General features: G+C 42.2%; 1 protein-coding gene and 1 non-coding gene across 2 annotated transcripts; both read left to right on the top strand.

Annotated features, from left to right (window-relative positions):
• The first annotated feature begins 17,624 nt into the window (after positions 1–17,624).
• trnag-gcc (transfer RNA glycine (anticodon GCC)) lies at positions 17,625–17,695 on the top strand. Its single transcript has one exon. It is a non-coding gene; the product is annotated as a tRNA-Gly (tRNA).
• Positions 17,696–19,133: 1,438 nt separating this feature from the next.
• Positions 19,134–25,292, top strand: cibar1 (CBY1 interacting BAR domain containing 1). Its single transcript, XM_070983954.1, has 8 exons — positions 19,134–19,391; positions 19,495–19,563; positions 20,818–20,919; positions 21,252–21,257; positions 22,104–22,208; positions 22,943–23,056; positions 24,074–24,193; positions 25,157–25,292. The coding sequence occupies exons 1-8, from the start codon at positions 19,134–19,136 to the stop codon at positions 25,283–25,285; spliced, it is 903 nt and encodes a 300-aa protein (XP_070840055.1). The 3' UTR covers positions 25,286–25,292.
• The last annotated feature ends 246 nt before the right edge of the window (positions 25,293–25,538 follow it).

Raw genomic sequence — 25,538 nt, 5'->3', positions numbered from 1 at the left:
AGAGAGAGAGAGAGAGAGAGAGAGAGAGAGAGAGAGAGAGAGCAAAAGAGCCATTGTCGCCGATGCCAGCCGACAAATCTCCCGTCAAGACCAAGGGTTGTAAAAATGTGATGGCTAAAAGCTAATGTCAGAAGTTATGTGGAGCTGTCATCTGCTATTAGAGAGGATTATTGCCATCGTCTTGACTCCAAGAAAGACAGGGTGAAAGGAAAGAAGAGCAGGGCAACAGTGAGAGGGACCCACAAAGAGAGAGCGACTGAGAGCGTACAGAAGAAAAAAGGTCTTGTTGACAAAGAGCGGAGCGCAGCAGACATTTTGAATGTTGAATGGGGACAAGCCGAAGACTGCAGCACGTAAACTGTAAACTGCATTGATCAACACTCGTGGCTGAAGGCGTCATGCTCTTTAATAATTGTCATAGTGTGTCAGAGCAAGACTGACTGATTGCTGGGAACAAGATCCTAATGGCCTCACAACCAGTCCCAGAACTCAACAGTGAGTTTTAATCCCCTGCAGCACAGGACAGAACAGATTTTATCTGATGCAAAAAAGCAGGCAAAAGATAACAGTCTTCACAACACTTTAAATGTTAGCAGTAGTTAAACAGAATGTGTCCTCCCATAGATATTTATGCTTTGGATCAGCCACTTATATATGTATATGCGCATGTATTTATGTGTTTGTGTCATTTCAACTGCTCCTTTAATTTCTTTAAACCAGTAGAAACATCGTCCCTAATAAATACTTTCCATCCTTGTTTTGTTGTGTATCAGTGTGTGAGGTTCATGTTCGATGCACTCTGGGAGCTGATTCTTGATGAAGTGTATGCAAACAATTTTTTCCTGTACTTTTTCTCAGCCTGTCTCATCCACTTTTATGTCAGATAGCAATTTCCTGTATTTCCCAGAATGCCTTTTGACAACACTTAGAGAGGTGGCAGAGTATGCCGAAGCGTTTGAAAAGGAAAATTCATCACCAGGCAACAGAGTGGATACACAAATGCAAGACACACCATCAAAATTGTTTTGTTTGTTTTGGGGTTTTGTTTTGTTTTTGTTTTTTTTTACCCTTTTAAGGAAGAGTTTGACATTTTGGGAAATATGGTTGCTTGCTTTCTTGCTGACAGTTGGATGAGAAAATCAGTATAAATACCTTATCTTATCTTATCTTATCTTATCTTATCTTATCTTATCTTATCTTATCTTATCTTATCTTATCTTATCTTATCTTATTAAAAACAGTCTGATGGTTGCATGGCAAATGTGGAGCTTGTGCCAGTGGTTAGTTTAGCTTAGCATAAAGATTGGAAGCAAAGGAAAACAGCTAGCCTGGCTCTGTCCAAACACATGGCATTTGATCTTGAACTTCAGTGGCAACCCCAGTTTTTCTAAAGAGACCAAATACGGCTGAATATCGGGGAAATGTGTACAAAAATAATGCATACAACATGTAGAATATTTCCATTTGATGGAATAGTGTAGCCATAAAAAACACTGAGTTTTGGGTTTGAATATGTCATTCAGAGCAAGCATCATGTGTAGCTTAAATAGACAGTTGATACAGATCTTAACTCTGTACTTGATGTGTACGTCTGTTTTTTCAACCTTTAAGCTGCTCAACGTGAAATAAAAGGGCAACGCTCTGTGTTAAAGGGTTAAGAGCGCTGAATAATTTACATGTAAGATAGGTTACATGAATCTTTCCTTCACTTTCATAAAGAATGCGAAATTACACGTGAAGCTAATTACACTCCTTAATTTAAAGAATGCATCATCTTTGAAATTATCTTTAATGTGGCCATACAGCTCCATCCATAGTGTTGAAACCCTACAAAGACTAAGTTTTAATTGAATCCCCGTTACTGTTCTGCTGATTCCATTAAAGCTGCCAGTGAAGCACTTTTCTCCCTCCATGACCAGCTGTCTGTCAGTCATTATCACCCGCCACATTCCAGTACCAGCTAATACATAAAAATGACAGTAAATCTACTAAAGGTCTGGAGCACAGGAGTCATAAAGTAAATCGGCTGCTTTATGTTTACTGTGTTACGGGGGGAGCAGGGCCGAGGGGAGTCTGAGGGCACTAAATCTGGGAGGGTGCTGAGGGGGAGCGAAGCAGGGGGCATCAATCACATCAGTGTACACATATGTAAATGTACACACACGTACACACACCCATGAGGGAGGAAAACAGGAACCTTAATACGTGGACTTTAAGATTAATGGTTATTATTGATGACAGCTGCCCATTACGACAGTAGAGCAAATAGGGTAGCCACACAGACACACACTTGCACATACAACACAAGTAGCCCCCCGTCATCTGTCAAATCACGTTTGATTATAATTCCCCACTCTTTTTCTCAGACACACACACACAAGGCCGTGACGTTGACATGTGCAGCTTGGTGTGGACGGACAGAGAGGAGCTCGAAGGCATCAGCGCTGTGAAGTCTCCCACCACGACTTCTTTCTGATAGTTATGTTAATGGGTCACATATGGGCGTGACAAATGAACTTTACAGTGACACAAACAACTGATAAGAGTTATTCACATTTGATAGCATGGGTGTGGAGTGTCATCGTGGGCGATAGCTTGTCTGTCATCATTGGTTTGTTTGAAAGCATTTAGCCACAAATCACACTGGGTTTGTTGAGTGTTGAAATTATAAAGATGAATGTGACAAATTCCATCTTTTTTCCAGTCAAGATCTAGATGCCTCTAGCGTTAGAGCGGAGCAGGACATTCCTCGTATACCTGGTACTTGCTTCGTCTGCATAAGCTCATAAATGTCACAAAGAAAATATGCAATAGATCCTGTTAACAACATAGTCGATGTACTGTCCAGCCTGGGAGGTTTCAATATTTTATAACACCAAGGTGTGCACAAACAGACTGGAAAAGGAAATGCAATGCTTCAACCTCCTGCAGGAGACAAATCTGAATAATGTTCCCCATGTAGCGGGCTATAAAAATCAGTGGCTATATCCTAACTATGCATTTAAATGATTTATGCATTATTACTCTTTTAATGCATCCTGCTGCTACTTTATAGCTGGCCACACATTGTGGATTGCTGCACTATCCTGGCTACTTATTGGTAAGGGGAAATGCAGACTATGCATTAGAGCATTATGTGGTAACTTCTGCAAAAAAACAGAATTCAACTAAAACAGTCTCATGTGTGACCTAGCGCAGCAATACTGACTTTTCCATAATGTGCCTTTGGTGCTGTTTTTGTACACTACACGTAGCGTAATCATTAATTACTAATGAATTGCACATTCTTTGCATCAACACATTTGCATACAGCAAGCTATGCATTGTAGCTTACTATTTCCTAGCCCCGCTTTCTCCAGCATGGCTGCGGTTTCCCTTCGAGCTCATTAACTGGAACAATAGCCAAGCCGGCAAATACAACAAATGACTACAGGATTTGTTTGGAACGATCACATATTTTAAAGCAACATGCTCTTGGTAAAGCAAAAACAAAGAGCTTCTACTGTATCTCACTTGCAGTTGAAAGGGTACACGGTTTCAAAGTCTTCCCTGGGATCTGATGATGTGTACCCCGATGACTGGATTGGGTAAGCAGTGATCTTTGAAGTACACTTGAAGCAACATGTCTGAACTGCTTTGGTTTGATCTTATAAGTTGATTAAGGTTGCTTCAGTGCTTGAGGGAGGAAATGAATTCTTTCACACAGTCATCAGAAAAAGTCCTTCTATTCAAGCAAAATTGAATCTACAGAGCTCCATCAAAGGCAGCACTTGTAGCTAGGCCTATGGCTTTTCTTTGCTGGTCCAAGATATAAGTACATCGAAACTGCATTGTATGACATCTCGCCATGGTTTGAATTATACATCCTTTTCCAGGTGACCGAAAGTTTCTTCTCTGTCTTTGAGATAGCTATCATTAAACAATTAGCTTGGAGATAAAATAAAGGAAGCTGAATGTGAAATAAAGAAGACAGAGAGAGAGTCTCCACTGCCTTTTGTTCGTAAGTGCAGCTGCGTTTGTCCTTTTGTCGAGCTCTGGGTATGAGGAAGTGATGTTCCCTGTAGACAGCTGATACTGACCTTGTACATGGAAATCCGACCTGGAGAGAAAGACTACAGAGTGTGCAGGTGAGAACAAGGCAGACAGTGACAGAGGGAGGGAATAAACGTGTGTGTTTCTGCAGATGTGTACAGTACATGTCTCTGCCTGTTTGCCGGTCTTGTCTGTGACAAGTGTCTGGTGTGATTGCACCTCTGTGTATACGTGTGCATGGGCGGATAAGTGTGATGGGTGCTTGCCACGTTTGTGTGTACGCTCCAACGTGCATGTGTCGGTGTGTGCACGAGCGAGGCAGAAATGAAAGGCAGGAGTCCCATCTGTTGTGGTGTAATGACTGTGCTATTTGGAGGCAGGAAAGGTTTGGTGCGGGAGCAGCTGGTACCTCGCCCGGTGACCTTTTAGCATTCCTCCTCTCACCATCTGACAGATGTGTCAACTCGATTATTTCAAAAGGCCCTGAATAAATAAGCGATTGTGAGAGAGAGAGCGCCGCCCGCTAACCCAAAGAGTCGACGGAACGTAGGCCCTGCACACATACATACAGGTGAAAGCGGAAGCATTGAGAAACACACAGAAACACACTCCTAATTCTCATAGAGACGAAGACCAACGCTAGCACATGCACAGTGACCCGCACAATCGAATTCTCCTGCACTGAACAAAGTAAATGATCACAGAGGTGAGCGCACGCATCACCCCTGTTGTTGCTTCGCTCATTTCCTACTTTCTCTCGCTCTCTTCCACCCTCTCTTTCTTTTCCCATCATCTGCTAAATAGCTGTTGAATCGCTGGTATGAGGCTTGGTAAAAGGGGTACAATGGGGGTGAATTGAATGCCATTGTGGTTCGGGTGCCCTTGGAGCACCGCTATTAGCTGACTGTGGGTGGAAGGAGGGGAGGATGGGTTGCGGGGGGAGGGGACTCAGGTGTTGCTGGGAGGCCACCGATGGACTCTCATTCCCTGGCGGAACCCACAGCGGACGGAGGGGCATGGGAGTCTGTTGTGCATATTGTACGTGTGTGTGTGTGGAGGGGCGGGGGGCTAATTGACTCACTGAGTGATTGGGGGACTGTGAAGAGGCGACCGCAATCAGACCTGCCCTGATAGAGTTTGATGCCTCCCTAAATAGTTTTCAAATGGAGGAGCAGGTGCTGTTTTTCCGAAGCAATCCCCACTGCCCGGGCGTATAAGAGAGGAGAGTGTGTGTGTTTTTACGTGTGTGAGTGTGTGTGTGGGTGTGTGTGTGTAAGCGTGTCAGTACATGTGCACTAGACAGTCTGTATTCAGGTTATTGTGTGGCTTTTGTGTCATCATATGGCTCTTTTTCATTAGAGTAATCAGAGGGAGAGTAATCAGAAATGCTGTGTGTGTGTGTATATCTGTGTGTGTGTGTGTGTGTGTGTGTGTGTGTGTGTGTGTGTGTGTGTGTGTGTGTGTGTGTGTGTGTGTGTGTGTGCGTGTGTGTGTGTGTGTGTGTGTGCATCAATTTTGATTTGTGTTGAGGTCACCTTTAAACTTAACACCTCATCTCAAAAATATCAAAACAAAAGCTTCTCATTAAGTCATAGCTCCAATCAGAGCAAAAGTAAAAAGATGACAATGAATTCGTACGACAGAGCGGTGAGCGTAATACAGATGAGGGATAAATCCCACAGGGGAGCCTCTGTTACCTCAGAATTCAATTTTGGCGGCTAAAATTGGAGAGAAGCCCTTCATTTTGTCTACCCATCTGTGTTAAGAATGACGTGTGTTGAAAATCCTCCGATGCTCTTGACCAAAACCCGAGGGATTTCAACAGGCCTTGGACCATCCATCTCTCTCAGCAAGTGTGAAATGGCTTCATCAAATCATGTTCAGTCCCCTTGATTCCACCCAGTGGATCCAAACTGGTTTGGTTTGGTTATTGGGATGACATGCTTTGAGATGCGTATAGAAGCAGACCTGGCACAGTCCATCCTCTGCCTGTTTTACTGCCTTGTTTTTCATCAACTCCATATGACATGCTTTGAATAGCCCACCAAGTGCTTCGGAAAATGGATTATTCTGAGAGAATTTATAACACACACTGGCACAAGAGTAAAGACATGTGGGTGAGTCCTCCAAACATATGCAACACTCAGAAAACTGAATTGATCTGGATTCTCAAAAAACCAGCGTGCAGCTTTCTTGACGGTCCAAACTCGTGTCAGCTCAACCGCAGCAAGGGGACAAAATTAACATCACTTTTGCTCGCCAGGTCAGGACCACGCACCATAACCATGGTTCTTCCTGGACTCCTGTCTCAGTGCTTCTGTCAGCACAGCAAGCACCCCCCATCTATCATCTCCATTGATCTACACTAATGACAGATGGTCGTTATGGGTGGGGGAGACAGATTGCCTTCAGCCCAGCATGGCTTCACAGGCATGTTCAGGCAGCACAGACTGCGCGTGTGTTCTCTGGGCGTGCTGGAATATTTGATATCTTATTTCCTCTGATAAACAAAAGTCTATTTTGACTCTTCATTAATACAGAAACTCACTTGGAGAGAGCAACGCAACTTTGGATTTGAAGCATTCAGGCAGGAGCCATGAGCGCAGGATAAATGTTTCATGCAAGTTGAAGAACACATCATCAAACAGTAGCATCATCCAAAAAAAAATCCATACTAACACAATCTTCTTTCTGTGTCTTCCATATCAGTGTCTTACTGGTTTAATGTTTATGTAATTATCAAAGAGGAACATCTGTCAGAATTGGAAAAAAAAGCATTTTTTAGATACCTAAAATCCCATTAAGGAATCTGGGTCACTTACCCATTCACTCATGTAATGTAGCCAGACATTATCCAGATGTGTAGCATGTGGAACGAAGCAAAGATGTTCACTTTCCACTATAACATTTTGCTGAATTGTTGCATATTATGCATTTTGTATGGGGCTGCTTCACAGAGAGAAAGCGTATTTAAAGATGCACAAGCCATGTGTGCCTCTCAGCTGCTGTTTCATGAGCTACGCTGTGAGTTAAGATGGGACATCAAAATCAGACTGAAGAGCAGCGTCTGCAAAACCTTTGTCCCATTCACTGGTATTTATGGTGATGCAGCATCTCATGTTGTTTTCAATGAGGAAGGAATCAATACCTGTCTTCAAAAGTCAGGATACATATTCAGTAGAGAGTTTCACATAAACCATATTATCAATAATAACTCATACCCTTCATTAAGGTCACAAAATCTTCAGGCTTCAAGTACCAGATTTATCTACATATTGTTCTCCTTATTAATCAATTTATCCAAAATGTCACAATTGCAGAGCTTTGTTTCTATAAAAACCATGTAATTATCTGTATCTTTATGTAGTATCTTTAGTATGGCGTCAGAAAAGGCTCCATGAACTGCTAATAATTGCACGATGGTAGTGGAAGGAAGCAAGCGTTCATTTTTATTTTACTTTCTGAACTCCCATAATTCATTTAAAATTTGTAATACTTTTGGGTGGCAACCCAGCTAGTGAAGACTAAGAAAATAGACAATATTCACGTTTGATTGCTGCTTATGTCAACATTGTTGGCTCCAGCTCTAATATCACAGGGCGAGGTTAAGCATCTACATTAACACAATAGGTATATTGTGACTTATTATTAATTATTGACTTAAAAAGATAGCGTGAATAACAGTAAACAGAATATTGTCCACCAACTCGAAAAGAGAATATAAACAAGGCAATAAATACTAATGAGATATCAGTGCATGTGTTGAGATAATAATGAGAGATCACGAGAACGCTATTAGTTCAGAGGACACTTTATTCACATGTTGCCACAGCCTTCACAGGCAATTAAAACAGTATTGTGTTTCAGGTCACACAACGGCAGAGCTCCTTTTGTTTATTAACTGTGAGCCTTGAAAGACTAGCTCTAACTAGCTCAGTATGATTTATTCATAAGAGTATGGATCTGCATAAAACTGTCTCCATGCAGCAGGCCAGCTCGAGGAGGTCAATAAGCGGTCGATACATATTGTGCTTACATGGGAATTATTCATCATTCTTTTTGACTGATCATCTCACAGGACATCAATATTAAACTCCAGTTACCAGTCTTAGAGCAGCGTGGAGGGTAGGTGAGCTGTCATTATTTTTGGTCAGTTATTTGATGCATTAGCAGGTTTTTCTGGTCATGAGGTCGACTCAATCGATGATTCTGTCCCGTAGGAGTATGGAAGGTCCACCCACAGAAAATATGTGAATGCAAATACAAAAAGAGATGTACTTAATGCAAAAGACTTTAGGGATTAACACAAGTTACAGCTCATTATTTAAATAAAATTGAAGCCTATAATTACATTTTGTTCCTTTTCAGCAAGAGACTGGACTCCCTCCAATCTGAATCCTTTTTAATGATGAAGTCCATACTGCATTCATATTCATTGAAATAAAAAAAGAAAAAGAAGGGGTGAGAGGTCAATTATTGTCTATTACTTCACAGAATGAGAAAAAAATTCCTACTTCTTAAGGATAAATCAGTGTAAAATGTCTCACATTGATGCCTTCTCACCCCTGACATTTAAAATCCACAGAGGAGCAAAGTTCACGTTGGATACGACATGGCTGCTTCCTACAGCTTTCAGGCTGAGAAAAATGGGCCCTGGGTGTGTAAATTTTGTTCATGTGTGCAGCAGCAAGAATAACATCTATAATTCAAAATAGTTATCAAGGGCAACGTGGAGCTACAATCACAGAGCTGTCCCAATCCAAAGGAACTCAGATCTGAAAAGCTTGTGCCCTCGCTGGCTCCCAAAGGTCTCCAGCAGCCAGCGGGGCCCCTTGGACCCCAGCACCAGCTCTGTGATTTAGATGAGGCCATAAAATTCTAAATGGAGATGGGAGGCTAGTTGCTTAATTGACCTTTATTGGGCTTTCTGCTTCATTTGAAGGCTGGATATTAAATTAACATGATAATTCAGGCCCAGCGTGTTAATGCCACTATTTCTCCCCCTCCCCCCCCCCCCCATTTTAATATCACCCTGTAACTTTTATGGCTCTCATTGATTTAGCACTGCTTTTTATTAACTGGCTTTAATTTTCCATATTGGCACACACTTACACAAAGAAAGTTTTATTCCAATTGAGCAGCGCACTGTTACAGGATTGAGGGTTTATGAGGCCGTTTCTATTAAAAACCTCCCCTATTCTTACCGTGACATATAGGCTATAACATGGAGATGAGATCTAATGTGTACAGGGGAGCCCTAGCGCTGGTTATTGGAGCTATAGCACTTGTGTGAAGGGTGTTAGGAGAAAAGTTTAATTATGTATCATGATAAAGTGTTGTACGTGAACATGGCAGGAATATTTTGCATGATAAAATAATTAGAATCACAGGAAAATATATCAGTTTTAGATTTTAGAAAAAAAAACACAAACTGGCATACAGTAATATTAAAGCATTAAATACTAAAAAATATATATATATATATCTGATACATAATAAACATAAACCCACCATTATATGAGCTGAGGTTCAGCTAAAACTGAGCAGATCTGTTGGTAGCCATGACACTCACTGTCATGCAGTGCCACTAATTAGTACAACTATCATTTAACTACCCTTTTTTGGGGTGTTTTTCTGTTATGAATAACATAGTTACGGCCATATTTATCACTTTGGCTATCCCCCCAAATATCTTTGCAGCATCAACAAATCCTGACCAAACCAATACAGATGCTCACTGCTGACTATGTGATTCCTTATGATAAGGATTTACATGCCTGCAGTGTTTGAGCTATGCAGCCACCCGAGGTGACACTCGAAGAGTTTGTGGCCTGACCTTTAAAGAGGAAGCTGAGAGAGCGCTACTGTCCTCTTGTGGAAGCAGCGGAGCTGGCATTTGGAGGTGATGGAGATCTTGATTTCAAAAGGAAGGTGGACTCAAAATAAAGTAAAATTAAAGTGTAGCCAACAACACAGTGCTCCCAACTGTTGGGCACAAGTGGAGCCTCAGCGTGGTTTCAGTCCCTCCACCTCCCCAGCCCCCCTGCATTAGCATTAAGTCATATGAGAAATTTTCTGTTTCTTTTGATGTGTTGATGTTAATTAGATGTTGTGCACCTCAGGCTCTGCCAGGGACAGTCTGTGTCAAATTTGTTTCAGAGTAGTTTTAACTTTGCCGTCCCGACAGTGTTCAAGGTGCACAGATTTGATGTCTCAGCGACCTTTGGATCTTATCAGAAAAACGCTGTAAGATTCACCTGAGATCATTGTTGTGAAAGTACAAACGCATACACATAAAAGTGCACACACACTGTTGCCACCCCGTAATAAAGAAGACAGAGAGGATTCATCGTACAGATCAAACATTACACTGTGTCTGATGTACATGTGAGTCAGCAGTGTCCTGTACATCAAAACCTCAAAGCCATACACTGAGAAATGAGAGTGTATGAGAGAGAGAGCACTTAAAATGTAGATGGGACAACTCCACACAAATACACACTAGACAGATAGGGACACACACTGCCAGTCTGACAAAAAGCCAATAACCCACCAGCACATTAGAGGTGAATTGCTTCCCGGATGCAGCCCCTTTCCCCCTCTCCTAAGTGGATGCATTATCATTTTGTCTGTCACAAAAAAGAGGAGCCAAAGAATATGAATATGCGTTTACATCTGTCTTCCATTAATATGCATGCCTGAATCCACATCTCAACACAAAGCCAATTTTCTGGCCATCTGGGGGATGGCTGGTAGAGGTAATGAATATTCTTTATGAATATGTTTTATTTTGCAAAGCGGTGATACATCATGAGCATGCCGCTATCACTCTCTACTCTCTCTCTGCCTCTCTGAGGCGCTGGGAACCTTCACTGCACAACTTGATGAGTTTAATTAGACCGTATAGAGGAGGGATAGATGGATGGACAGATGGAGGTAAGGCTGGATGGAAAGAATGAAAAATGAAAAAAATACCTTTTAGCTCACAAACTCTCTCTCTCTCTCTCTCTCTCTCTCTCTCTCTCTCTCTCTCTCTCTCTCTCTCTCTAATGGCAGCCGTAATAAGCCACACACCTGCTCTGAATGGCGATGCTGGAGAGAGAAATACGGCTGAAGCTAATAGCTATCATGACTTCTGCAGTAACTAGTCTACAGTCCTGATGTTCATTTAATTACAAAAGTAAATTATGACTGAGCTACACCTCATAGAATACTCATTGCTTTTACCCTGTTTGCTGTTTGTGCTTGTGCACACAAGCAAATTCCTCTTACATGAAATGTCTTCCGGTTTTGACCTCAAGTTTCTTTGATTTCAGAGTCATAAGAAGAAGAATCAAAGCTTATTCTGGGAAATGAATTGACTGAGCATATGCAGTCATAAACTTGCTTTTACAGGATTTTACAAAACATCGCCAGAATGAGTTTTCACTCCAGTAAAATGCAATTGCCTAAATAATTTCTGGCACAAGTCCAAAAAACTGCATCGCTGACAAATGTTGAGGTGCATACTGGCTAATTACAGGGCACATGCATTTTTATGACACCGAGTTAAGAAATGAGGATAGAGAGGTGGGGTGTAGGCTATGTCCGCCTGTAGGCACCTTTATATGTCACATCGATGATTTAGACGTCAGTGACAGTATTGCTGTTGCTCTCTCGTCTCTGGGGCCCTGGCACAGTCCATTGGCTAGTGGTGTCCTTTAATGATTTATGATTGAAGTTAGCCTGCGAGGTCCCCAGAGGATCCCCCATAGCGAGAGGCACAGGGAGTGACCAGTTTTATGGCAGGACTGGGAATCAATTATGCTAACGGTGGCTAATGAATGCACTTGAGGGAACTGCTCCCCGCACTCAAGGGCCATTTTTTTCCATTTGTATATTGATGGCAGAAGGACAGTGGCCACTTTCATCTGCCTGTGATGGAGCACCATGGAAATGGACTTCTGTGTGTTCCTTTCATTCTTACTGTGGATCGCTTTGTTCTTTTTTTGTTTCTTTTTGTCTCCTCTTTCTTATTGAAATGTTTTATATTTAGTCTACAGCATTATAATGTAGTTAACATACAGTAGGAAGAATGGTCCACATAAAACAGCTCTGCACACTAATACTCACACACGCACAATATTGTGCCCTCAACCAAGCCTCTTCCTTTTTTCAATAGTCTGAAGTCATTTTCAATTAGGGCTCTTTTGCGGTCGGCCGGTGAGGAGCCCTGGAAGCGCTCCAGTTTCTCCCCAATGGACTCTGATAGATGCTGTATGGTTTAAGAGAAAGAATGGTGAGGCCTTTTACTGCCACCAAGGTTAACATGCATTAAAGCCATCTGTTTGCAAAGATGGACCTCTGGCAACACTCACTCTCACTCCACTAAAATGCATTAAGGTAAATAACGCCAGGCCGCGAGAGAAATCACTATGTCCGATGCGTCTCGGTGAAGTAAAGAAGGCTATGAATATGAAATGTGCTATGAATAAGTTATGTGGTGGTGGTGACACTGCAAAAAATGCCGGGAGGTTGCCTTCCTCATTCAAAGAGAAAATCAAACATGTTGACATATTCAAGGAAATAGCTCAATTGCTTTCTTGCCGCGAGTTAGATGAGAAGACTGATGCCACTCTCAGATCTGTCCAGGAGGAGTTTAGCTTTGCTTAGCATAAAGACTTGAAGTGAGGGCAACAGCTAGCTTGCCTCTGTCCAAAAGTTAAAACAAATCTGGCTGCCAGCACCTCAAAAACTCAACAACTAACACATTATATCTTGGTTTTTTTTTTTTTAAATCTGTTCAAAAACTGAACAGGACAACTGAGAAGGTGCAGTTTTAAAGGAGGGTTATGTGCCGGATCATCTCTCGGCTGAGTCTCCGCTAGCTGCCTACAGTCAGGATATAGTCCAGCACATAACTCCACATAAACTTGATGCTTTTACTCAAAAACAAATACCAACTCTCAGCAAGAAAGCAAATACGCGTGTGTCCCAAAATGTCAAACTATTCCTTTAAGTGAACCTACAGACCACGCCATCGTTCAGCTTGGCAGCCAGTTTATGTAAAAAAAACATGCATGTGTATGTGCCCTTTAAGTGATTCAAATTATTGAATTCGAATTGTCCTGAAATGTACTCTAAAACAACTTTCAGAAAAAGACTTTATTAGCAGTCATAGAGTAGCATACCTGGGGAAGATAAAGTCTGGGCACAAATAAACTTCTGGAAACTTCCATGAGTGACGCTATCACTCGGTGGAATAAACAGACAGCGGCAGACAGGCAGTGTTGGAGGCTCCCACTAATTTGATCTGGTGACATTTTCTTCTCAGGCTCCTCGGGGGAAAAGAGCAGCAGAGAGGGAGCAAGGGAGTTAGAAAAAGGAGGTGTTAGAGAGATAGAGATGGAGAGAGAGCGAGACAGAGGGAGAAGGAGACACTAATGAACGCAGACAACAAAGACCCTAACCTGAGCTGCAGGCCCCTGGAGACACGGAGAGGTTTCTCATTGGGTCAATAAAAGCACTGGACCGTGTCTGCGTTGGCTCGCCCTTCAAGCACCCGCTTAACTGCAGAGGGAGGACTTCTGTTCAAGGTTGCTGGAGTTAAAGGGGAAAACCACTGGATTTCATATCTGAAATATGGGTTTCAGAAAGCATTTATCATGGCTGTCTGTGCACAGGGAGAAAAGATCTGCGGCATCTTGTTCATGTGTGATGTCAAACTGATGTACATCTGCATAAAGAATTCATCAGAAGAGATGGAAAATGCTGCTATGGCAAGTTTGGCTCTATGTTGAAGCTGAGACTGACATCTTGACTGTCCACATGATAGATCTGGGAGTTTTTTGTTTTATTAGAAACTCTCCAGAGGAGCATTTAATTGCATCTGAGAACAAATCAATTTTTAATTTAAGGACAGGTTAAAAGTTATAACACTGAAAACAGAGTTTGAAGTACTGAGGGAGGATGGATATTCAGGATTTCCCACTGGATATTTCAGGGTTAATTCCTGCAAGAGAGCAGCGCGGTGTCCCTCTGCCAAATCAGGGGAATGCAGCAGTTGGAGGAAAGAGAGCAAGGTTAGCCAAAATCAGCATGATGAGATATTGACTCTTGGCTTGTAATTTCATTTTATGCACCAAGTGGCAAACAAGATATCACACTGTTCATAATCCTCCGCGTCCCTGAAGAAACACACAAACACACACACACACACACACACACACACACACACACACACACACACACGCACACATTTCCCACAGACTCCTTCTTGTTATTAGCAGGGAATCTAAAGCCACGTGTGTGAGGAGGGTCTCAAGTCTGGGGTCTTCACACCAGGACTCACACCTGAAGGGAGAGAGTCAACACACACGTACACACGTGCAAAGCACGCTGGGGGACACATACTCGGTTGCCCCGCGAAGTCCCCCCTGCCCCCCCCCACGTCTGACATATGTCACTCCCAATCTGTTCAGCAGGCCATACATCTCTCCAGCGTGGCACTCTGACTGTGGCGTAGAGGGCTGCAGAGAGGGAAAGTCGGGCAGAGAGACTGAAACAGAGCGAGCTGAAGACTGAACAAGAGGGCACAGGGGGACAAAGACAGAGAGAGACAGAGGGAAGAGGGCACGAAGGAGGCAGGCAGAACTGCTGCTGGTGGCTGCTTGCTACCCTCTCTTTGCTAATTGGTAGTTTGGGAACAACACCATCTGTTCTTTAAGAAAGTCAGATGCACAGTCTAAAAAGATGCCACCACTCCTGAATCCATTTACCCGCAGCCAACTCAAATAACTCAACAGCCTCAGGCTTCTTTCAACACACAGATCCTGCAGGACACCGGCTAGACAGACATCTGTTATATTTAATGTAATGTTTAGGGGGATTGAATCTCGGGTTACTGCAAGCGAGTCCTGAATAATGTAAACATATGATGATAATGATAGTGAGGAGATACGGGAGTCAGTGCAGGAAGGAATAATTTACAAACAACCCAGAATTCACCTGTAACCACTATTTGGATATTACGATGAAAAAGACAAATGGCAGCGGATTGCCATCATGTGGCTGAGTGATGCAATCACACTGATGAAACTGCCTCCGTCCATGGGCTCTTCTTACTGTAGTCCATCCATCCATTATCTATACCGCCTATCCCTTTCGGGGTTGCGGGGGGCTGGAGCCTATCCCAGCTACAGTGGGTGAGAGGCGGGGTACACCCTGAACTGGTCGCCAGCCGATTGCAGGGCCGCATGCAAGGACAAACAAACATTCACACTCACACCTACGGACAATTTAGAGTCATCAACTAACCTAATGAGCATGTTTTTGGTCTGTGGGAGGAAGCCGGAGTACCTGGAGAGAACCCACGCATGCACGGGAAGAACATGCAAACTTCACACAGAAAGGCCCCGCCTTATTGTAAAATTGCAAGCTTGGACAAAAAACAGAGAGGACATTTAGACCTGTGAGACAAGATGTCACTCCTTTTAGAAACATGAATAAGCATGTGTAACTAATAGTGCAAGTTTAGGTTTTCATCACTTTTGGGAGCATTATATTACATTAATTTCCTGGAGACTAACCATAACTACTACTTGCCTAACCCTTAACCTTAACATAAACTTAACCTCAAGCCAAGTCTTCACCACAAAATGTAATGATTTCATCCATTTTGTCCCAAGTACGCGAGTCCCCACAATGTGACTGTGTAAACAGGGCACACACACACACACACACACACACACACACACACACACACACACACACACACACACACACACACACACACACACACAGACTTGCACTACACAGTCAGAAACACAGACTTACAGTAATGGACAGAACATTTGCACTACAACTGCTGCTGTTTGTTTTGGACATGTTTTCACTCTGCTGTATGCATATGTGGTCTTGAATCACAATGAAGTTTACCTTGTGCCTTGTAAATTATACTTGATCCTGTTCAATCAAAACTGACTGAGGTCTAAATATTTTCAGGGAATTCATTACAGAACTATTATTTGCAGAAAACTAAAGGTGGTTACTTGAAGGTTAGGATACCATCACACCATCAGAAGTCCTGATTAAAAATTACTTGGTATTTTTATTAAACTATCAGTGTAAAGACCCATCAGCTGCAGTAGAGGAAGGTTATATCAGATGCATTTAACAAAAAAATGAATCTATAGCAGCATCAGCTGTACCACAGAGTATAAACCGGATCATCTTGGGATTCCAGGCACACAGCTCAATGCAATGACCGTGTTTTACATCGCCAATCTGTTACAGTGGGATCTCCCCTGCTTCAATCCCATGGATGATTAAGCGTGATAATTAAGGTTTTTGGACATTTTCCACAGAGGAGCAGACGTGGCAGCTGGTGACATTCATGCATTCCCAAACACGGAGGAGGGAATTACAATGAGGCCTCCATTCATTTCAGTGATCACAAAGTCTGCTCTTGGCATCAGTTCAAAAACAGTCAAGCTGTTGTTGAAAAGGACTATTTGTGGCCCTCTTTGTTGCAATGTAAGCAATGTACCTTGATCTATTTGGGGAATTACAGAAACCACAGAAAGCAGCCAAATATTTGTTTTTTCCAGCAGGGATATTCACTTGCTATTGCCCAGGAAAGAAAAGATGGAGATTATCAAATTCCTTGTTTGACGCTTTTGTTAATATCTCCAATAGGCATGGCACAATATTACAGGTTTTATATCTGCTTTTATAGCTGCTCTTTTATTAGCTTGATAAGAGGTGGACTTTAAATGTAGACTCAGTGGCCGACAAATAATTTATGAGCAAGATCAAATAGCCAAAATCAGCTGTCTCTATTTAGCTTGAAAGTTTTTTTAATGAAGGCCTTTAATTAACAGAATCATGTATCTGTTTCATTTTGGGTACCTGCCCATGCTGGTGAAGAGACGAATACTGGCCAAATAGACACTGTGGCTGTAAAATATAAATTACAGATCTCGTTTACAAAAGTAGACTTAGGAGTCACATTTATAGGTCTGAAAAGCACAGTCAGATGTACCACAGTGAAACAGGTGGATACTTTAACAAAGCATGTTGGTGTCAGATGAATGGAGGAGCCATAATAATAAAACACAATTATTGATTTAACAAGAGGTCAAAGTCTCAGCTAGATATACAGATATACACTCTACAGCCTTGAAGCACTTTCTGACAGAACATAAGTAGACTCTACTTTATAGTAAAGAGCAAAGTTACCTCAATGTGTGAATAGATGAGTGAGAGGCACATTGTAAAGAGTTTTGGATAAAAGAGCTGTAGAAATATAATCTGGTCCAGTATTATCGGTAGAAAAGCCTATACCTGAAGAATCAAAACTACTTGAGGCAAAGATCCCCTTCAATGTGTTATGTTATAGTATTATTTGATTATAATCATTCATTTTTAGCACATTTGGTAAAGGTGGATATGCCGTAGTTTTTGCTGCTTTATACTGTTGGATAGTTTAATCTATTCCAATTTATTTTACTGGTGATCATATGTTTTTTTGTATCATCTTCATTTGCCATTTTCAGTACCACAGGTTCAGTACAGTGTAGCTGCTCCATCATTAACTTGTCAAACATCCGTAAGCATTGGTGGTTCAGTGGTAGAATTCTCGCCTGCCACGCGGGAGGCCCGGGTTCGATTCCCGGCCAATGCAAGCAACGTTTTGGTGGTACAAGTGGTAACAGTGTCGCCTCACAGCTAGAAGGTCCCGTTTGGAATGCCGCTGTGGGCACTGGTGGCGTGTCCTCCACCATAGTTTCAGTGCCTGCGCGAGGAAAAAAGGGGCCTTTCTGTGTGGAGTTTTCATGTTCTCCCCGTGTTCACCTGGGGTTTCCTCCTTAAAAAAAAAAAAAAAAAGAAGAAGAAGGAAGAAGAACAGAGCACTAAAAACATGCAAGAGGATCACCACCTGACCAAATTTCACCAATTTGCATGGCGTGTCAGCGTGTCTGTAAAATATGTGACAAATAAAGAAGATTGTCCCCCTGATTCTTCTTCTTCTTCTTCTTCTTCTTCTTCTTCTTCTTCTTCTTCAAATTAGTTACTTTCCACTGCTGCTTTATGGGCTGTGTAACTGAGGAAAGCAAACCACATGCAACACTATCAAATCAAATTCTGTCGTCGTAGCTATAACTTCAAAAAGGAGAGAAGTGGCACGGAGTGGAAAGAGAACAGAAGTACATTCAGCCAATGACTCAATCTCCCAGAATGCCTTCCCAAAGCGGAAATGCCGAGGACTCCATGGAAACGGCAGGCTGGCGTGCTAGCTTGGCACAGGGGAGGCATAGTCGGCTAACGTTAAATCTGAATCCTGATACATTTAGCTAAACACATTTTATTCACAGCCTTTCTGCAGAGATGAGTCGTACGCCCGATGCAAGAGCGAGGTGAGAGACATTCAAGCGTTCACGTTAGTTGTGAGGGAACAAGTGTTTGGTAAGTTAACGTTTACAAAAATCAACCTCGCAAGAGCAGCGCGGACACCACCTAGCTAGTGTTAGCTGTTAGTTAACTTCTGCGTTCACGCTTCACTGTAATCACTGATACAGCCGGGAACGAGTTTTCTGTTAATCATCAGTCGGAGAAAACACAAGTCGCCTTCAGTGGACCGTGAAAACATCATGATTATTCGCAGTTGACTTTGCTCTCTCACCTACCAGCCGCTAAAACGGATTTCCGTTCAACTACAGTTCTCAAAATAAAGCGCAAATGCTAACTCAACTCGTACAAGCTATAAGCTACTAAATTAATGTGTAGGTTTTGCTACATTTCGCTGTCTGAGTGTCTGTGTCATGTTTATGTCTTGTATTTGTTTACGATTTACAGAAACACTTTGTATAGAAGCACTGTATGTTGTTGGTCGTTGTTGCTTTGTATATATAGTGTTTATATGTACACACCTATTTTTCCACCTGCTTTTATGTACATAATAGTTCTACATTTATATTTACTTGTCCTTGGTCAGCTTTGTTGGCCTTGATTTTTGTAGTGTACAGGAAAAACAATTAGAATCTATTTCCTGCACAAACATATGGAACAAATGCATTTCTGTGTCCCCATACGCTATTTATTGACTGCTGTCGATGTTTTTTATGTTGTCCTTCACCCTCTCCAGGGACGACCAGACAAGAAAGATCCAGGAAAACATCACCAATGTGGAGAAACATTTTGGACAGATGTGCCAATTCTTTGCTGCATATGTCCGGAAAACAGCCAGGCTACGAGACAAGGCAGATATCCTGGTTCGGGAAATCAGCTTGTATGCAGACACAGAAACACCAAACCTGAAGAGGGGTATGAAGCAGTTTGCTGACCACCTGGCCAAGATTGAAGACTACCGCCAAGCTGAGGTAGAACCACAGTGCTTTATTTCTGTCATGATTTCATATTCACAGCCACAGTCTAAATTTGTTGAGTAAGACACAACCTAATGTGAAGTTATTGACCTTGCAGGTGGAAAGACTTGAAGCCAAAGTGATAGAACCCTTGAAGAGCTATGGAGCTGTAGTGAAACGTAAAAGGGTAAGCGATGCTGTGAGCCTATGTTGATTCGAAGTAAGCCAGATGCCAATGAAAACACGTCTTCAGTGTCCAATTATTACAATGACAGCTCAATAAGGAACTTGTTATGGAAGTATTTTACTAATTTCAAGGTCAAAAATGGTCAAATATATTAACTTTTGTGTGATTTGTGTGAGCACAGGCATACCTTTTGACTCATTTTTGCTTCTTAAAGTCCATCCGTCCATCCATTGTCTTCCGCTTATCCGGGGCCGGGTTGCGGGGGGAGCGCCCCGCCACCCTGCGGAGGAAACTCATTTCAGCCGCTTGTATCCGGGACCTCGTTCTTTCGGTCATGGCTTGTTAAAGTATCTCATTTTAAACACAGTTGTGCAGAAACACAGTAAATGCTGCACCAAAATGGACCTCAAAGACAGTGGATTTGGTTACCCTCCTGCCTTGGCCCCTCTCCATGTAGATGTGTTTCAGCCAAGTACATCTAAATTACTGCAGCTTTTCTGAAGGTTACATTTCAAGATTAAATGTGCTCTGGCCTACAAAGATGCAGCGATTGTGTCACCACAATGAGAAAAGGGGCTTTGGAGGCAGTTGGGACACAGAGCAATTCGCTGTTGGTGTTATTACCGCTGTATGGCCACAAGAGGGCAATATTGATGTAATGAAAACATCCCTCTTGCACATCACACTGTCTTTATGCCACTGTTGGTTATCTCCACCTTTCAGCATCTTTTTTAACCAGGCAGGATTCTAAGATTTTTGAAGATTTTATGCATCAAAAATATACCAAGTCCCTTGTTCCTTTGTGATGTTGGAGTCTTTCTCATACATGATTGTGTTGTCCTGTCACTCACAGTTGCAGATTCTTGTTGTCCTCTTTAAAAAACAAACAAACAAACAAAAAAAACCTAAAATATTTTCAAACTGCAGATCTAACCAGATTTTAAAGAAGGCGCCAAAAAATATACAAGACACTTCTTAGCTTGTTTAGCTTGTTTTGAAAAACACTGAGAATGATTATGAAGTTATTTAGTTGTGAAAAAAGTGAATTTGACTATAAAACATTTCTGTCAATGTTACATTATCAATTTTTTCAGAGTAAAATTAACACAAAAGTTGCACAACAAGGAGTCTTTGGCATCTTGATCTGGAAACACTGAGCTACACCAAATGTTAGATTGTCTTTTGAAAAACTCCTGATCATTGTTAATTCTCTTAATGACTACTTTGTCCTTGTGTGCTTGTGCATCCTTGCAGGAGGATCTGAAGACAACTCAGAGTGCCAGAGACAGAGAGGCCAAACAGATGGCTCAGCTTGAGAGGACCAGACAGAGAAACCCCTCAGACAGGCAAATCATCGTATCCTTCCCTTGTTTCTCAAATTCTCAAATATCAGATAAAAGACTGTCAGTGTCCACCACCAACTGTATACTTGTTTAGTGCAGGTGACATCTTGGGCACGGCTTAATTCTTTGTTAGTTATTAATATTATGTTGGAACAGGAAAATAAACCTGGACTCATTTTGAATGCTGTTTCTAAAGGTTTACTTCACAGTATCCTGCCATCCACTTCATGCAAGAACTATTTGTTCCTAGTTGCAGTGCACTGATCAGAATTCATGTGCAGAGGGGGAATAAACAGAAAACAGTCTAATGGTTTTGCATAATGTTTCCTTGACCCAGGCCTTCAGTCTCAGGTGGGTCCCATGTAATCTGTGCATCTCATCACTGCTGATGTGTGGCCACAAGGATGAAACCCATTTCAGAATGACTCTGAACTGAAAGTCTAACAACTCTTAGAGAAATCAGTCAATATGTAATAAGTTGTTTTATGACCACAGTTCAATGGATGCAGTGACCATTCAAAAATTACCTGTTCAGAATGGGTTGATTGCATCTTCTCCAGAATTGCTTCATGCATCTTTCTCAATATCGTCAACCTGCAGAGCCAGAGAGCCCCTGCAGTTCCAGACATAGCAGTTCAACACCCACAGTTTTAGTGGGTGTAGAACTGTTCCACCAAACCTGTTTATGGCTCTCAGTATCACATAGTCACTAACTGTCATTTAAACACGTGCATGCAGGCCATTGTTTCTCTTTTTCTGTTTCTCATGAACCTCTCATCCAAACTGCTTCACACTCTACACTGTACTTCCTTGAGTCCTCAACAATACACCCGCCAAGTGTGATCAGATGAATGGTTGGCGAGAAAATTGAAGAACAGATATACAGACAGACAGACAGACAGATCGAGATTCCTTCTGTTTCACTTAGATTAGATGTGAAGCCCATCATGGAAGTGACTGTAACTTACTCGCAAACATATAAACTCACAAATCATCTGCAGTGTCTCCCCAAGATGAAGGTGTTTAATTATTGTCAGACCAGGCAGGAGCTACTACCACAATATCAGAAGGGCTGATAGGTGGAGCATGTGTGACTGGAACTGCAGGTCTGCAGGCTTAAACTTTAGCCGTAACCTCTTGCATTGGTCTGATATGTTTTTGGCATGTTTGTGGTGAGTTTATTTGTTCTCCTGTCAGGCTGAAAGTGAGCTCCAGAGAGCCACCATGGATGCAACGCGGACCACCAGACAGCTGGAGGAGACCATAGATGAGTTTGAGAAGCAGAAGATCCGGGACATCAAGGTCTGCTGTTTTCTAATCACCTCAAATGAAAGCTGGAGTTGGTAAATTTGCAGAAAGCAGCAAGCATTAGGTAGAGTTTAGGAAAGTAAACAACCGAAAAATCTCTCACTTTATGCCTCCCTCTAAAGCCACTCCCCAAAACACACTACTGCTTGAGGACAAGTCCACCGGAGAGCTCCGGGGACACGAGTAATGTTGAGAAAAGCAGTTCTTTTGATACATACATAATGAAACAACTCTGTTAAATGCCACAATCACGTCAACACAACATCGCCGTTGTTACTACTCACAGCTGTCAAAGTTAGCATGTTAGCATTAGGAAATTATGGCTGCACATTCTCTGCTGTTCTTGTGCGACTAGCTTGCTGTAGCTTTAACAACTAGCCTTGTAGTAGACTTCGGTTATGTGCAATGAGTGCACAGGCGAGGTGCAAAAATGTTTCTAAAATATTTTACCCACTCGTGCTTTAAATACAGTTTCAGTGGTCTGAAATATGTCTGTTGAAGCAGTAGGTGACAATGAAGTGAAACCAGACAGTGGTGACTTACAGTGGTGTCTTTTTTTGACACCTGCCCACACCTGTTAATCCTCCTTCAGTTAGTTGAAACCACTCTTGTTTTGTCAATTCCAAACTTTTTTCCATATCGTGTGGCCACCAGGCAGTTGTTTGTCATTTAAATAGTGCCAAAGTCTGTTCAGGATTGAAATATTCTTCCTCTCTTTCCGCTTGCAGAAAATCTTTGGTGAGTTTGTGACAGTGGAGATGTCATTCCACGCCAAGGCCTTGGAGGTGTACACTTTGGCCTACCAGAGCATTCAAAGCGTGGATGAGGAGGAGGACCTGGAGGTAGGCTGATGCTCTTCTTAGTCGTTATAATTAGCCTGCAGGCTGGTGTGCTTGTGTTAAGAAATGTAGGTTGAAGTCTCACTCTGAGAAAAAGGATGCATATTTAAATGTGGCAGTGTGCCTGGGCTCGAGGGCTGATCAGTTTCTGTGTACACCCTCTGCTGCACACTTGATTAACCTGATGGTTATTTAACTACTCCTAACTATGATGGTGTTACGCACCCATTACTCATCACTGCTTATAGTCCACACCCTTTAACTGATGTGGTAACTTTGAAGTAACATGTGGTGAACTTGGCAAAATTCAGTCATGCTACCTGCTTTCTTCTGTTTACGGTTTGGTTTGCGAGGCCTGACGAACTATTTTAAGAGACAAAGTCTAGTGAGAAAACAAAGGATTCAAGGGAGTGAGGCCCTTCATGCAGATGCCCTTCTGCTATTTTCCTCCACCCCACGCCATCTCATCTGTGTGTTTTTGCACTGAATCATCTCCCTTCCATTCACATTGAAGTGAAACTCCTCAACCAGACAAGGCTGTTTTTCAATGACTCATAGAACAAAGCATGGGAGATTGAATCATCCGAAAAAGGCACAATGACAGGCATGAAGATAATCCTGATAGAGGCCTTGTGCGGAATTTGTTTCCCGCACAGTGAAAACCATCGGCGTGGTTTAAATGGCAGTTTGCTGTGTTATCAGAGGCATACCTGCTGAGCTGCTTTGTTTATATGTGGCCAGAGAAAGATTACCAGCCCAGTTGATTTGTTGGCCATTCCAGGTTGTAGTGTGTTCAAGTTGTCTTTTATTGTGTACTAAACTAAACTATATGTGCTATTGACAACATGCATTTAGTTTGTGCACACTGTGGCCACTTTACAGTCTTTTTTTTTTAATTGGTTATGGTTATCTTGTTTTATACGCAGTGCACACATTAAGATTGCTGATGGGTGTGTGTAGGCATTGCTTCCATTCTCCTGTTTCTCTTTGGAAAAATGTAGCGCCTACTGTCTTTGGCAGGTGTTCAGGAGTTCGCTGCACCCCCCTGACTATCAGTCACGCTTAGACATAGTGCGAGCTAATTCCAAAACCTCCCTCGATCGGACCGGGTCCTTCCTGAGTACATCAGGGACTTTACAGGTAAGATACAGAGAGTGCATAGATGCTCTGCTGCAACCAGTAGAATTTCCGCAGAAGATCCCTGTTTGATGAAGTTTCTGTTGTGTCATTGCTCTATTTTTATCTTTGACTTTGCCAGTTGCTCAAGTTTCATCCTGATCATGAAATAAAAAATTCCCCTCTTTCTCCTTCAAACCACAGAAGTCTTCCTCATACCAGTAGAGACTGGTGCACGATAACTCTGAGCCTTATCAGACATGCCAGTGTTTATGCGCAGCATCACGCCAGCCATCATTCAGTCTGAATTTCCCCACATGTCATTGCATGTCAGGAACATCATGCACTTCTTCCTTCGTTCAGTTTACCCCAGCATCTAAAAAGCGTTACAGCGCTAACTTGTGAATATGTAAAACGTGTCGGATAGCAAGTCTTTCTCACTAAACGCTGAGTATCATTTGACATCTTTTGAAGAGCTGTCGTCTTTCGGTCTCATGGGGTGCCTTCAGACATCGTATCTTGTATCTGGAGATGTCCAGATTGTAGCTTGCAGAGGCAGATTGCCTCAAATGCATCTTGCATCACAACTTGAGATCACACTTTGATTTTAACTGTGGGAAACTGCAATCACTGCTAAACAAGTAACACACTTGCAGTCTACAAAAGTGGATTAGAGACTCTGTTTGCTCACTGGAGGAAAACTGCTATGAGCAACAAGTAGAAAGTCTGTCTCTCAGATTACACACATGAACTCAAACTTAACAGTCCTTCAACAGGGGATATGGTCATATAGTATTGTACTAAAAAAATGGACAAATGTAGCCTGATGATTTGGTGCATACTGTACTGTACCTGTACTCTGCTCTTAACCGCAACCCGAAAGAGAAAAGTTCAGGACAAAACCGACTCCACGGAAGCACCAATTGGACTTAATGACTACCTGCTAAATGCTTTAGTTGCATAGTGACTGTTTGTTTGTTGTCCCAGCAACAAAGGGCTAGTGGTCGGCAGACGAGGAGAGAGGAGGAGGACGAAGAAGACGAAGAGAATGAAGACGAATCTGAAGAGGAGGACGATGACGAGGATGAAGAGGAGGACACAGATGATGAAAATTAATGGGGGTTTTGTCTTACTTTGTGTTCGTCTGTATGGAACAAAAAGGATATCAAAAGACGTGTTGATGTTTTACAGTCTTGTGAAAGAAAAGCTGTTTCATTGCCAAAATCACCTCACACAGGTGGTCTGAGCAGTATTGTCGTGCAAGTGTGTTCTAGTTGAGTGATGCTTTGTTCTGTACTAACATTTGTTTAATTCCGGCTTATTGTCTTAGCTATATTTTTATATAACACACAATGCCAAATGTGCATTA

The sequence above is a fragment of the Chaetodon trifascialis genome, chromosome 17 (genome assembly GCF_039877785.1).
Source record: "Chaetodon trifascialis isolate fChaTrf1 chromosome 17, fChaTrf1.hap1, whole genome shotgun sequence".
Classification (NCBI taxonomy): domain Eukaryota; kingdom Metazoa; phylum Chordata; class Actinopteri; order Chaetodontiformes; family Chaetodontidae; genus Chaetodon; species Chaetodon trifascialis.
Note: the sequence above shows the minus strand (reverse complement) of the source record. Positions and strands in the feature narration are given on the sequence as shown.